The following is a 12539-nucleotide window of genomic DNA, read 5'->3' on the forward strand; positions in this document are numbered from 1 at the left end:
TGAAACCTGTTCTTCTGTCCAAATATGTATATCGTCATTAGTGTGTATGAAGTTATGAGATTTTGCTGTACGGTTGTTACCAAAATATGTTGTAAGTTCGCTAGTGACATACGGAGAAGGCAAACCGCGCCCAGAAGGGTGCTCAGTGACCATTAATCAGCAGGGGAGTTGTAATCAAGGGATTTACAGTCCATGACAGCTGCCCAAGCAGCACACAATGGGGACTGCTCAGCTCTATGACCAGCTGCACAAGATCACACCAGGAGATTGCTCCACCCAGTGACTCAGCAAAGCCCACCAAGACAGGTCTCGGCAAGTGTCTTCTCGGCACCAGGACTAAGGATATAAAACAGAAAACAGTTGCAATATGCCCTTGCCTTTCTCCTCCCCCACCTACGCTGGAAGCAACAGGAATGCCGAGAAGACAATGGTCATCTGAGGAGACTGGTCCAGGCTTAAGAGAAGCCTGTGCATTAAGAACTGTAACATCCAGTGGGGTGAGAAAATTGCTGATCTAAATACTACTTAATGTAATAAGGTTTAAGATTTAGATTGTGTGTTTATCTTTTATTTTCTTCAGGAACTTTCTCTGATCTTTTATGCCTGCCACCTGTAATCACTTCAAATGTATATGTCTGTAGTTAATAAATCTGTTTTATACTTTACCTAAGACAGTGTATTTTGTGTGAAGTGCTTGGGAAACCCCAGCTCAGTTTACAAAGCCTGGTGCATGTCCTCTCCACACTGAGGGACCAGCCGACTGCACAATGCTGCCATAAGCTTATGAACTGGGCTGGCTGGGTAATACGCACATATGCCCCTCCTTCGCCTTGCACCCCGGAGCTGTACCTCTTGCCCTGCCTGGTTAGAGCCTGGCCAGTTTATAAACGGGGCTGCAGCTTCCACTGTCAGACTCAGTAGCTCACGGAGCCAGGACATGAGCTGATCAGGGAGCACGTGACAGGAGCTCCTGATTCCAGCCTCACCTGCACTGTCATCGCACCAGGGCTGAGGCTGGACGTATTTATCAGCTTCTTCTACACCGGAGCTCACGCAGTGTAGACAGCCTGGTACCGGTGGTACCCGTGCTCGATCAGGTCATGCCGCCCTTCTTATAAATGGCTCTCCTTGGGGAGGCTGTGTTTGAGAACGTTCACAGCTAGGCAGTTCTCAAGCCATTCACACTCATTTCAGTGACTCCATCCCCACACAAGGTGACACAGGGGGCCACCAGGCAGGAGAAGAACAGTGCCTGCATTCTGAAGCACAGGCCCATGAGGATGTGTCAGGAGGGAACAACCTGTGCCAAACCCCGGGCTGGTGAGAATCAGCTCAGGGCTGTTACTTCAATGCAGATTCCCCCTTTACCTCAGCCGAGCACCTGGCTCCAAGGCAGTCTCAGAAAGGAGCAACCCTTCTGCCAGTGGCCTTGGCAGCAATCAAGGGCTGGGGATGCACTTTTAAAGGCTTTTTTTCTAAAACTTAAATTACTCCACTTGGAGCCCCAAACCAGTAACCTGGGAGCCTATAGGTAGATCTATAGCACTCCGGTGCCTTTGATAGGCAATTTATTCCCCATTTCCAGAGGGTTTTCAACAGGAAAACTTTATGGAAGAAAGGGAAGAGAAATGACAGGGTGAACTTGTATAAACCTTATCACGTACCGATTTCTATCACCACTACCCTAACGTGCAGGAGTCACAGTCCCAAACTAAACCCACCCGCAGAATGAGCCATCCCCTCTGACCAGCTGCTCTCCATCAGCTAGTCAAACTGCTGCACTGCTCCAGCCTCTGGGTGTGATCGGGAGCTCGCAGCATGCTGGGACAGCTACTCCACTCCGCCCGTAAACACCAGCTCTCCGCTGAGGACCAGATCCCCACAGCTGCTCCGCTCCCTCCGCAGGGTACAGCTGCTTCTTTCAGCTCAGCTCTTTTAGAAACGAATGACCCTCCACAGACGCCCTACCCCCCAGAGAAGTACAGCAGCCCAGAAGCATGCACTCTCTTTCCCCACTCCTGGTTTTCTCCAGGTCCTCTTACCCAACCATCACTCTCCATCAGGGTGACCCCGAGCCCAGTCATTGTCCAGGTTTTGCCCAGGGGGTCCCCAACGGGCTGATCTCCAAAACAGCAGCCCTGGGTACAAAACGTACCCCAGTTATACCTCAATGTCCCCAAATGATGCACAGTTCCTATATAAACAAGGTGCTGCCTTGCCCTGTCAGCTCCCTGCTCTGGTCGGTTCTAGGCCACAGAGCTTACAAAGGAAACCCGCTCAGCCTGCGCCTCCCCCTCCCGGCTCAGTAGTGCACTATCAGGCACAGTGGCTGTGAGTGAGAGGGCTGCTGATGCACACCTACCCGGCGAGGCACAATCATAGAGATGGGCTCAATCAGGCTTTTGCCTGGGATCAGTTTGTAGAACCGGAAGATCTCGCAGGCCGACACGTCAAGGCCCCTCTTTGGCATGATTCCTGAGGAGAGAGCAGAAGAAATGGCAGGTGGGGTTTGTAACAGCGCCCTTCCACCAGCAAACATCCCATGCGGGCGTATTGACCCTCCCGCCGGACACATGCCTCAGAGGGCAGGTACAGCCCCTTCTCTTTTCAAGTGACATTACAAAGAGCCAGCTGGCTTGTACTGGACAAATGGCTGTGGGACCCTGGGGGGAATTCCCATCTCCCTAAGTGAGACAGTATGTTTGGTTGAGAGCTGGATTCCTTCTGAAGCAGACAGGCTTCAAGCACCTGATGATGGGCTACCTTGGCTGCACAGACATGGAGAGGGGTAGGGGGGTCTGCACCCCCGACTGCCAGTGATCCCACTTCAGGGACCAATCTTATTGATCGTTTTCATTAATGACTTTGGCACATAAAGTGGAAGTGTGATAATAAAAATTGTAATGGTCTCCACTCAGAGTCTGGTTGAGAAGCATGGCATAGTGGTCACAGCCACAACCCTGGACTGCCAAGGGGGTTGTGGGGAAGGGAGCCTGGGCCCTTCCACTCCATCAGGCTCCGACCCAGGGCCCCTTGGGCTACCAGTAACCTGGCAACCAAGACTACTTAAGGCTGTTCTCCCTCGGCCTCTTCCTCTCGTCTCCTCCCCTGGAGTCACCTCAGTCCAAGGCCTTCGCCTGGTGGGAAAATCAAATCAAAAGGAAGCAGGAGGTAGTCGCCACTGTCCAGGGCCACACGATACTTCCCTCTCTGCTTGTCTCTAAAGAGGGTCCTCCCTTTCTTTACGGAGGGCCCCTCTGGGCAGCTGCTTCAGAGCCTTTAGCTTTCGTTTTGCTCTGCTCTGCTGGAGCTATGGGCTGCAGGTCTGCTCACCTTCAGCGCTGCTCCCCAACTGAGCTAATTCGCTGCCTTTTAATTCTTCCAGCAGATGGAGCGTTTGCTGCAGGTGTGGCGGGGCGGGGCTGGCTGAGCCCAAAATGAGCCCGTATGCCCTTGTTGCTCAGTGTGGGGTTTGTACACCCCGTCACACACCCTCCCCCTCAAGATGGAGCCAGGGGAGTTGGGGCCATCCAATTGCTCCCCCCCCTTCTCTAGAAAAGAAGTCAGCATTCTGGTGAGCTTTTCTATCTCGATGCTGAATTTGGAACACGTAGAGCTGGAGAGACAGGTACCAGCGTATCAGGCCGGGGGTTTGTGTCCTTCATGGTGTTTAGCCATCTTAACAGGACATTGTCGGTGATGAGTTTGAATGGGTTTCCCAGGAGATAGTATCGGAGCGAGTCTATGGCCCATTTTCTATGACAGAGTAGGCTTGTTCTCGTGGGAACAGCTTGCAGCTCAAATAGAGCACTGGGTGTTCCTCCCTCTTTATTTCCAGCGCAGAGTCCCACATCGGAAGCATCTGTCGGCAAAATAAATTCTTTGGAGAAGTCTGGACTGAATAAGACTGGTTCTGTACAGAGGTGTTCTTTCAATTCTTGAAAAGCTTTGGACCAGTGTACTTTCTTGGAGCTGTCATTCATGATGAGATCAGTGAGAGGAGCACGATTTTCAAGAACCTCAATACAAACTGGCAGTAGTAGCCAGCAGTCCCGAAAACCTCCTGACCTGTTTCTTGTTGGTAGGTCATGAGGTGTCCTTGAGGGCTTGGAATTTATCTATAAGAGGCTGGATCTGGCCTTTCCCCAAAATGTATCCCAGGTAGATGGTTTTCTCTTCCCCGATTGTACATTTTCCAGGATTTGCTGTTAGTCCAGCCTGTGCAGGGAGCAGAACACAGCCGCCAGTTGGGCCAGATGTTCTTCCCAGGTTCGGCCTTAGATGACCACATCACCAAAATAGGCTGCAGAGTATGAGTTATGGGGCTGCAACACCTGGTCCATAAGGCGCTGGAATGTTGCAGATACCCCATGGAGTCCAAAGGGCATAGTTCGAAACTGGTAAAGACCGAAAGGAGTGGCAAAAGTGTTTTTTTTCTTGCGATTCTGGTGTGAATGGGATTTGCCGATACCCCTTTGTTAACTCTAAGGTGGTGATGTACTGATCTTCGCCCAGCCGGTCTAGTAATCCATCTACATGGGGCATGGGGTAGGCATCAAATCTGGAGATCACATTAGCCTTTCTGAAATCAATGCAAACCCAGACGGTGCCATCCGGCTTTGGGACTAATATGACAGGGCTTCGCCACTCGCTGTGGGATTCCTCAATGACCCCAAGCTCCAACATAGTCTGGACTTCCTGTTTTACCGCCTCACGCACTTTCCGGGGAAGCAGCCAGGGGTTCTCCCGGACAATCTGTCCAGGTTCAGTTTGGATGTGATGGTGTGTGAGGTGGGAGGGAGGAAAACACCATTGGGAAGGCTTTCACTAGGCACTGCACCTGGGCTCCTTGTTCAGGGCAAAGTTGTTCCCCCTTCTGTATAGCCTCTGGGGACAGGGCGTAAGGTACTTGGGGCCCCAGTTCTGGTTCTGGGGGATACAGGGTTGATTAATAGACTTTCTTGTTCTTTCCATGCCTTCAGCAGGTTGATGTGATAGACCTCGGTGGGTTTCCGTTTGTCAGGCTGTCTAACCTCATAATTGACTGGCCTGACTTGGTGCACAATTTCATAGGGCCTCTGCCACTTGGCCAATAGTTTAGACTCCATACTTGGGAGTAGAACGAGGACCTGATTGCCTGGCCTGAAAGTGCGTACCTGCGCTCCCTTGTTATAGGAGCCTTCCTGGGTTTGTTGGGCGGTGAGGAGGTTTTCTTTAACCACAGCTCCCACAGTCTCCAGTCTCCCCCTAAGTCTCAACACGTACTGTAGGACATTCTGGGCTCTCAGAGTTTGTCCTTCCCACATCTCCCGGACCAGGTCGAGGATTCCCCGGGGCCATCTCCCATACAAGAGCTCAAATGGGGAGAAGTCTGTAGAGGATTGCAGGACTTCCTGAATGGCAAACGGGGGAAGGGGGGGGAATCAATTGATCCCAATGGCGGACGTCTTTTGCCATAAACCTTTTCAGCATCTGCTTCAGGGTTCGGTTGAAGCGTTCAACCAGGCTATCCGTTCACGGGTGATAAATGGAGGTCTGGAGGCTCTTTATTCTTAAAATCTCACTGACCTGTTTCATCAAGCGGGATGTGAAATTGGTACCTTGGTCAGTGAGAATCTCCTTGGGAACTCCTACTTGAGCAAAGACTTTCAAAAGTTCCATGGGAATAGTCTTTGCTTTGGTGTTACGTAGCTGGATTGCCTCCAGATAGCGAGTCGCAGAATCAGTTATCACCAATAGGTGTTTCAATCTGGCAGCACTTTTTTCCAAGGGGCCGACAAGATCTCTTCCAATTCATCTGAAGGGGACATCGATGACCGGAGGAGGGACAAGGGGGGGCTTTCATCCCCCCTTTTGGCCTGACTAGCTGGCATTCTGGGCAGGAGTTGCAGAAGTTTTTTACTTCTTGAGGTATGCCAGGCTAGAAGAAGCGGTCTAAGAGCCGGACCAGAGTTTTCTCCCGTCCAAGGTGGCCTGTGGAGGGGATGGCGTGGGCCAATCGCATGACTTCTCACCTATACGGCCGAGGGACAAGGAGTTGTGAATGGATTTCCCCCGTCCGATGGTCCTTTTCCAGCTGATATAAGCATTCCTCTTGGAGCTCAAAGTGTGGGTACTGCACAGCCCTGTGGGGATCTATGACCTCACTGTTAATCACTGGGAATTGTTCATATGCATGGTTCAAGGTCTTATCCTCCCTCTGGTCCTCCACAAAATCCATCTCTTGGGTCAGTAACTCCCTTCCAGGAGCAGGGTTTGTAACGTCTCCTGATTTGGTGGATCTTCTGGCAGCACTCTCTCGGTGGGAACCCCCCTCCCTGGGGTCCTGCTCCTCACCCAGTCCCACCAGGATCACAGGTAAGGGTTCCCTCCCTGCCTTGGTTCCCGCGGGCGCTTCCTCCGGGCTCCCAGGAACAGGTCTTCATCCCCTCAATAGGTCAGAAAAGTGCTCCCAATCCTGACCCAAGATAACAGGGTAGGCTTGGGTTGGGGCTTTCCCTACTACGAGGGGTCTCATGTTATCCCCTATGGTGACCTCTACCCAGGCACTGGGGTAGGATTTAATATCCCCATGAATGTACTACAGGAAGATGGTCTCTCCAAGGGCTTCAGGGTTGGGGACCAGGTCGTCCCGGACCAAGTGTTTGCTCACACCCCGAGTCTACTAGACCTATTACCTCAGTCCCATTTATTTGTACAGGAACTGTTAGTTTTGCTGGAGCGTGCTTCCGGGCACGGCTCCCTGCCGTCCATACTTGCCCACAGCTGTACTCCATATAGGGACATTCCTGATAATGGCGGCCTGGACGCCCACAAGAGAAACAGGCCTACATGGTTAGCCTTGAGACTGCTGGTGGGGAGGGCCCTAGGTCAGAGCCCTCCCACTCCACTGGGCTCTGACCCAGGGCCCCTTGGGCTACCAGTAACCTGGCAACCAAGACTACTTAAGGCTGTTCTCCCTCAGCCTCTTCCTCTCATCTTCCCACCTGGGGTCACTTTAGTCCAAGGCCTTCGCCTGGTGGGAAAATCCAAATCACAAGGAAGCAGGAGGAAGTTGTCACTGTCCAGGGCCACACGATACTTCCCTCTCTGCTTGTCTCTAAAGAGGGTCCTCCCTTTCTTCATGGAGGACCCCTCTGGGCAGCCGCGTCAGAGCCTTTAGCTTTCGTTTTGCTCTGCTCTGCTGGACCTGTGGGCTGCAGGTCTGTTCACCTTCAGTGCTACTCCCCAACTGAGCTAATTTGCTGCCTTTTAATTCCTCCAGCAGATGGAGCATTTGCTGCAGATGTAGCAGGGCGGGGCTGGCTGAGCCCAAAATAAGCCCTTGTTGCTCAGTGTGGAATTTGTACACTCCATCATAATGACACAAAGTTGGGAGGTACTCCCAGTATGGAGGAGGATCAGAATATCATTAAAGAAGATCTGGAGGACCCTGAAAACTGGAGTAATAGAAAAAGGATGAAATTTAATAGTGCAAATTGCAAGGTCATGCACTTAGGGACTAACAACAAAAAATTTTGCTATAAGCTGGGGACGTATACATTGGAAGTGACAGAGGAGGAGGAAGACCTGCATGTATTGGTTGATCACAGGATGACTATGAGCTGCCAATATGATGTAGCTGTGAAAAAGGCCGATGCACTCCTAGGTTGCATCAGGCAAAGTATTTCCAGTAGAGATAGGAAAGTGTTAGCACCATTATACATTCCTGGGGGAATTCTGAGCTACTGCCCATGCAGCTTTTGCACAGAAATTAATGTTGTACATGCAGAATTTCCTTTTTCGCTCCATGGAAATGAGGGTGTATGATCAAGGGCCTGGAAACACTCCCCTATGAGGAGTGACTGAACAGACTGGGTTTGTTATTTTGGAGAGGAACATGACAGAAGTCTATAAAACAGTGACTGGCCCAGAGATGTGCGACGGGGAGGTCCTGTTTTCTCTGTCTCAGAATGCAAGGCCAAGGGGACATTCAATGGCATTGAAAAGTGGGAAATTCAAACCCGATAAAAAGGATACACTTCTTCCCACAACTTGTGATTAGCCCTGCGTTCACCCCACAACAGCCCTGAAAGGCTTACGGAAGCTGGAAAAGACCAGTTATGATGGACCCCGCATGCGGGGATTAGGCTGGAGAAGCAACCCCTGACTGCAGCATGAAGCTCAGCTGAGCAGGTATGTGCTGGGCTAGTATAAAGCCAGGAAGCGGCCAACAGAGATGGCTGCAGTGAGGAAGGCTACAGCCACCCTCTGTGCATGAGAGAGGGAAGGAGGGAATGCAGGTAGGACAGGGTGGACTAGGCCCAGAGGCCTCCTGTTGGAGGCCTGAGGGTCCTGCTACACCCAATCCCAGAGAGGAGCAGAAGAAAAATCCTCCAAGATTTTTGGAAGCAGTGGAAGCAGCCAATCAGAGGGGCAGCAGAGACAGGGTCAGTCAGTTGCTGTCTGGGCCTGGAAGAGAGAGTCCTGGGTTCCTGGCCTGGCTGGAAGAGCAGCAGGACCACAGACAGCTCAGTGCATGCAGGGACCAGGGGAGCTAAGAAGGAGCTCCTGGCTGGCTGCTGGGGGTACGTCCCCATACCAGGGCCGGGAGAAGATAAAGACTGAGTCACTGAAGACCTGCCGAACAAACCATTGACTAAGGGGTGCAGGCGAGAGGTGGATGCCAACCCCATTACACCAGGGAAAGAGTAAGACCCCAAGAGCCTGACCCTGAGGGAAGGGCATTCCCAGAAGAGAGGCAGGTGGAGAAAAAAACCTGTGGGAGGCAAGTAGGAAGCAGCCCAGGGAGAGAGCATCAAGGTTGGGGACTGAGCAGGTCTTGGCTGTGCTGTAGGGTGCCTGGCTTGGAACCTGGATTTGTGGGTGGGCCCAGGTTTCCCTACTAGCCACTGACAGAGTGGGTGGGAAAAGCACACAGCAACCTGGCTGGAGTGGCAAGTCACTAAGAGGAAGCTGCAGCTCCTGGCGTGAGAGTGGGGCTGCAGAGTGAAGGAGGGGACAACAGGTCAAGGCATTGCACCTGGAAGAGAGCGAATCCCCAAAGCAGCCCCAAGGAGTGCGGGCCCCATGACAGGAACTCATTGCCACAGGAAGTCACTGAGACCCAGAATTTAGCAAGAGGGACTTGCCTTCTTTATGGCCAATAAGAAACTCCCAAGTTTTAATGGTAAAACACATTTTGGCAGGGCTCTTAAACCTCCTGCTTCAGGGCTGAAGCCAGTCTCTGAGTACTAGAGACCATGAGTACTAGAGACTATGTGTGGGCAAGCTCTCTCACATGGTACTGGGGAGCACTTCCATACATTCTGGAGGGTGGAGTCAAGGCTCTGACCACTTCCTGCCCCTCTCCATTCACTTGTTCCTGGGGGCAGAGCGGCTGCATGAAGTCTGCTATGGTCAAGCAGGGGAGCTGTGTGTGTGAGTGGGGGAGGGTTATTATACCTCCCTACATGGGCACATTAGGGCTAGTCAAAATCGAGCTCTCAGTAAGAAGAGTTTAATCTCCCAGGCTTCGTGTGCTATTACTGAGCATAACATGGCAGCTGTGTGTTTCTGGGCATGGTCCTTGCCCCAGCTCTGCCTGACTTTGGAAGCTGCCTGAGCTACGCACTATATAAACCAGCATCCTTCTCCTGCTGCCACTCGATTCGACTAGACGCTGCAGAAAGCAGTGCTTGGGGAAGATGAATGTGTACTCCATGATGAGATGCTGGCTTCCTCAAGTGTTGATCCAGTGTAGCATGGAACGGGTGCCCTGGCCACAGCATCTAATGAGCAATTCAAAGTAGGTGGCAGGAGCAACAGCCAGAAACCTGTCTGTACAGACCTGTGGTATTATTTTGCCTGTGGAGATTATCTGCAGACAGCACAAACCCGGAGGTAGTTCTGTAATTTTACTAAGAATAATTGCCTTGAAATGTAACCACAGTGTGCTACAATTTTAAGCATTGCCCTTCTTGCATAAGGATCATTTTAAGAGCTAAGAGTCCAACAGGAGATAAGTATATTTTAATTGGAGTAACTGGGACTGGCCCAGCTTTCAGCCACTCCAGATTTTCACCAAGTGCCTCAATGCAAAACTCTCTCTAACTGCGGGGGTTGATTCTCCTCTCACTCTCGTCAGTTTTATACTGGTGTAACTGCACTCATCTTAATGGAGTTACACCCTGATTTGCACCCTGCATGTGAGAGCCCATCAGGCCAATGACCTTAACATCCATGCATAGCAGCCAGTGCCTGGCACTGCACATTCCTGCCCCGCAGGAGACTCATTCAGTCTGCATCAGAAAGATGAAGGACTGAGCTGCCTCTGCCAGAGATGTGGGGATTGCAGAGCTGAGGCTCAGACCACTACATCATCCTCTGCAGAAGATTTAAAGTCTCCAGCAGCAGATCCTGCACTGCACCTCAGGGGAGCAGAGAGGGTTGGGCAATGCAGCAGGTGATCAAAGGAAGCCATTGGAGCAGCCCTGTCAGTCTGCATCCTGCAACAAATGCACAGTCCTGACTACCCAGTCTGCAAGGTGGTGAACAGTGCAGTGCTCCCGCAGCCCAGTGCGCCCGCAGCCCCACTCACCTCCATGGCAGTGCAGAACAAACATTAGCCCACACAACAAGTCCCCACATTTGTTTCAGAGCACATCCAAGGGAGAGGTGGCTGGGGTGGCCAGATCCCTGTTCGCAGACTCCAGGGTGCAATAGCCATGCCAGGCAATTAGCCAGTTGCAGTAGTAACTGGAAAAACACACCCAAGAAAACAGCAAGAAGCAGGGTGGGGCAGGCTGCAACCTGCTCGGCAGCATGGCTCTGCCTTTGTACAGGTGTTTGGCTGGGGCTGGATGTGGCCCTAAGTCCTCCACCGATGAGCCTTCTTTAGTCCTGAGCTACTGCTGAGTGTTTAGAGCAGCTTCATTTACTTTTAAAGTTAATAAATCCTCCTGTCTAAGGTGCATTTGATCTGATTTAAAAGGTGGCTGCTCCTTGTCTTGACCCCAAAGTCAGCTCAGTGTATATTTCCCCCGCTACATTCAGTGGACTAGATTTTGGTAATACTGGAAAGGTCTTCTTGACAAATACATTTGACAGCATTTCTTGATGAGGTTACAAGTTAGGCTGATAAAGGTAATTGTGTTGATGTACTGAAAGTCGTGAGAGGTCTCTGACTTAGTACCACATGCTATTCCGATTAAAAGCTAGCACTATACAAAATCAATATGGCATATATTGAATAGATGAAAAACCGGCTAACTGATAGATCTCAAAAGCAATTGCAAATGGAAAATTGTCACCCAGTGGTGTGGGGCTCCACGGGGATGAGTTCTCAGCCCAATTCTATTCACTATTTTAAACAATGATCTGGAAGAAGTTATAAAATCCTTGCAGGTAAAATTTACAGATGACACAATTGGTGGAATGGTAAATAACGGTAAGGAGAGGGCAGTTCTACAAACCAACCTGGCTTGCAGTAAACTGTGTCTTAATATAACCAAAAGCCAGGTCTTACACCTAGGAACAAAGTCAGATGGACGGGGAAGCAGTGATGCTGAAAAGAACTTAGGGGTCATGCTGGAAACCAACTGAACACGTGCTCCAAGTGCCAGGATGTGGCCTAAAAAGCTAATGTAGTCCTGAGACATGATAACAGGGGAATATCATGTAGCAATAGGGCAGTGCTGTTACTTCTGTACACATCACTGGGGATACCATTGCCCCAGATTTAAAATTGAGGAAGATTTAGGGAAGAGCCATAGGAATAATCTGAGGACTGGGAACCAAGCTTTCCATTAGAGGCATCAGTTCAATCTAATTAGCCTATCGAAAAGATGGTTAAAAGACTATTTAAACACTGTCTGTAAGTCCCTGCTTGAGGAGAAGATGGCTGATACTGGAGAGCTCTTTAGTGTAGCAGGCAAAAGCACAAGGAGATCCCAGACTGGAAGCAAAGTCAGCAAAGTTCAAACTAGGAATAAGACGCACATTTTAACAGCAGGGGTAAATAGCCACTGAAGCAGATTCCCAAAGATATGGGGGATTTTCCATCATTTGCAGTCTTTATATCAAGACTGGATGACTTTCTAAAAGATCCGCTCTAGCTCAGCTGGGAGCTCTTGGGGGTGGGAGGGGAGGGACAGGGACGACTGCAGGGCTCACTGGGCAAGGTTTTCTGGCTGGGTTCTGGTGGGGATCAGATTAGATGATCATAACAATCCCTTTTGGTTTTAGGAGTCTATGGATCTGTGATTTACAACAGTGTAACACTGAGTGAGAGCAGAACTGGGCCCCCTGTCTTCTCACCAAAACCCATGGTATTTTGGGCCAGTCCTACACTCCCACTGGATTCCCTCAGGGTGTGGGATTGGGCCCCTAGTGAGATGACACCTATATGATAAAAACTCACCGATTCCTTTCTGTGGTAGATGGGAGCGGTATTCCATCAGGTAGTTCAGATGCGGCTTCTCAGAGCTTATCTCATAGTATCGTATGTTCCCCTCTCCCTAGAGATGACAAGAGAGAACACAAGGCATTGCTTAGCCCCT

The 12539-nt window shown here is 50.7% G+C and overlaps 1 protein-coding gene across 1 annotated transcript in view; it reads right to left on the reverse strand.

Moving 5' to 3' along the window:
- CORO2A (coronin 2A) overlaps positions 1 to 12539 on the reverse strand; it is an 84761-nt gene that overhangs the window by 6663 nt on the left and 65559 nt on the right. Inside the window, exons 8-9 of the mRNA XM_084627752.1 lie at positions 12401 to 12497; positions 2363 to 2475 (exon numbers count right to left, since the gene is read on the reverse strand). Coding sequence (XP_084483878.1) covers positions 2363 to 2475; positions 12401 to 12497 — 210 coding nt within the window. The remainder of the gene's footprint in view (positions 1 to 2362; positions 2476 to 12400; positions 12498 to 12539) is intronic.

The sequence above is a fragment of the Lepidochelys olivacea genome (assembly GCF_965140295.1).
Source record: "Lepidochelys olivacea isolate rLepOli2 genome assembly, chromosome: 5".
Lineage (NCBI taxonomy): Eukaryota > Metazoa > Chordata > Testudines > Cheloniidae > Lepidochelys > Lepidochelys olivacea.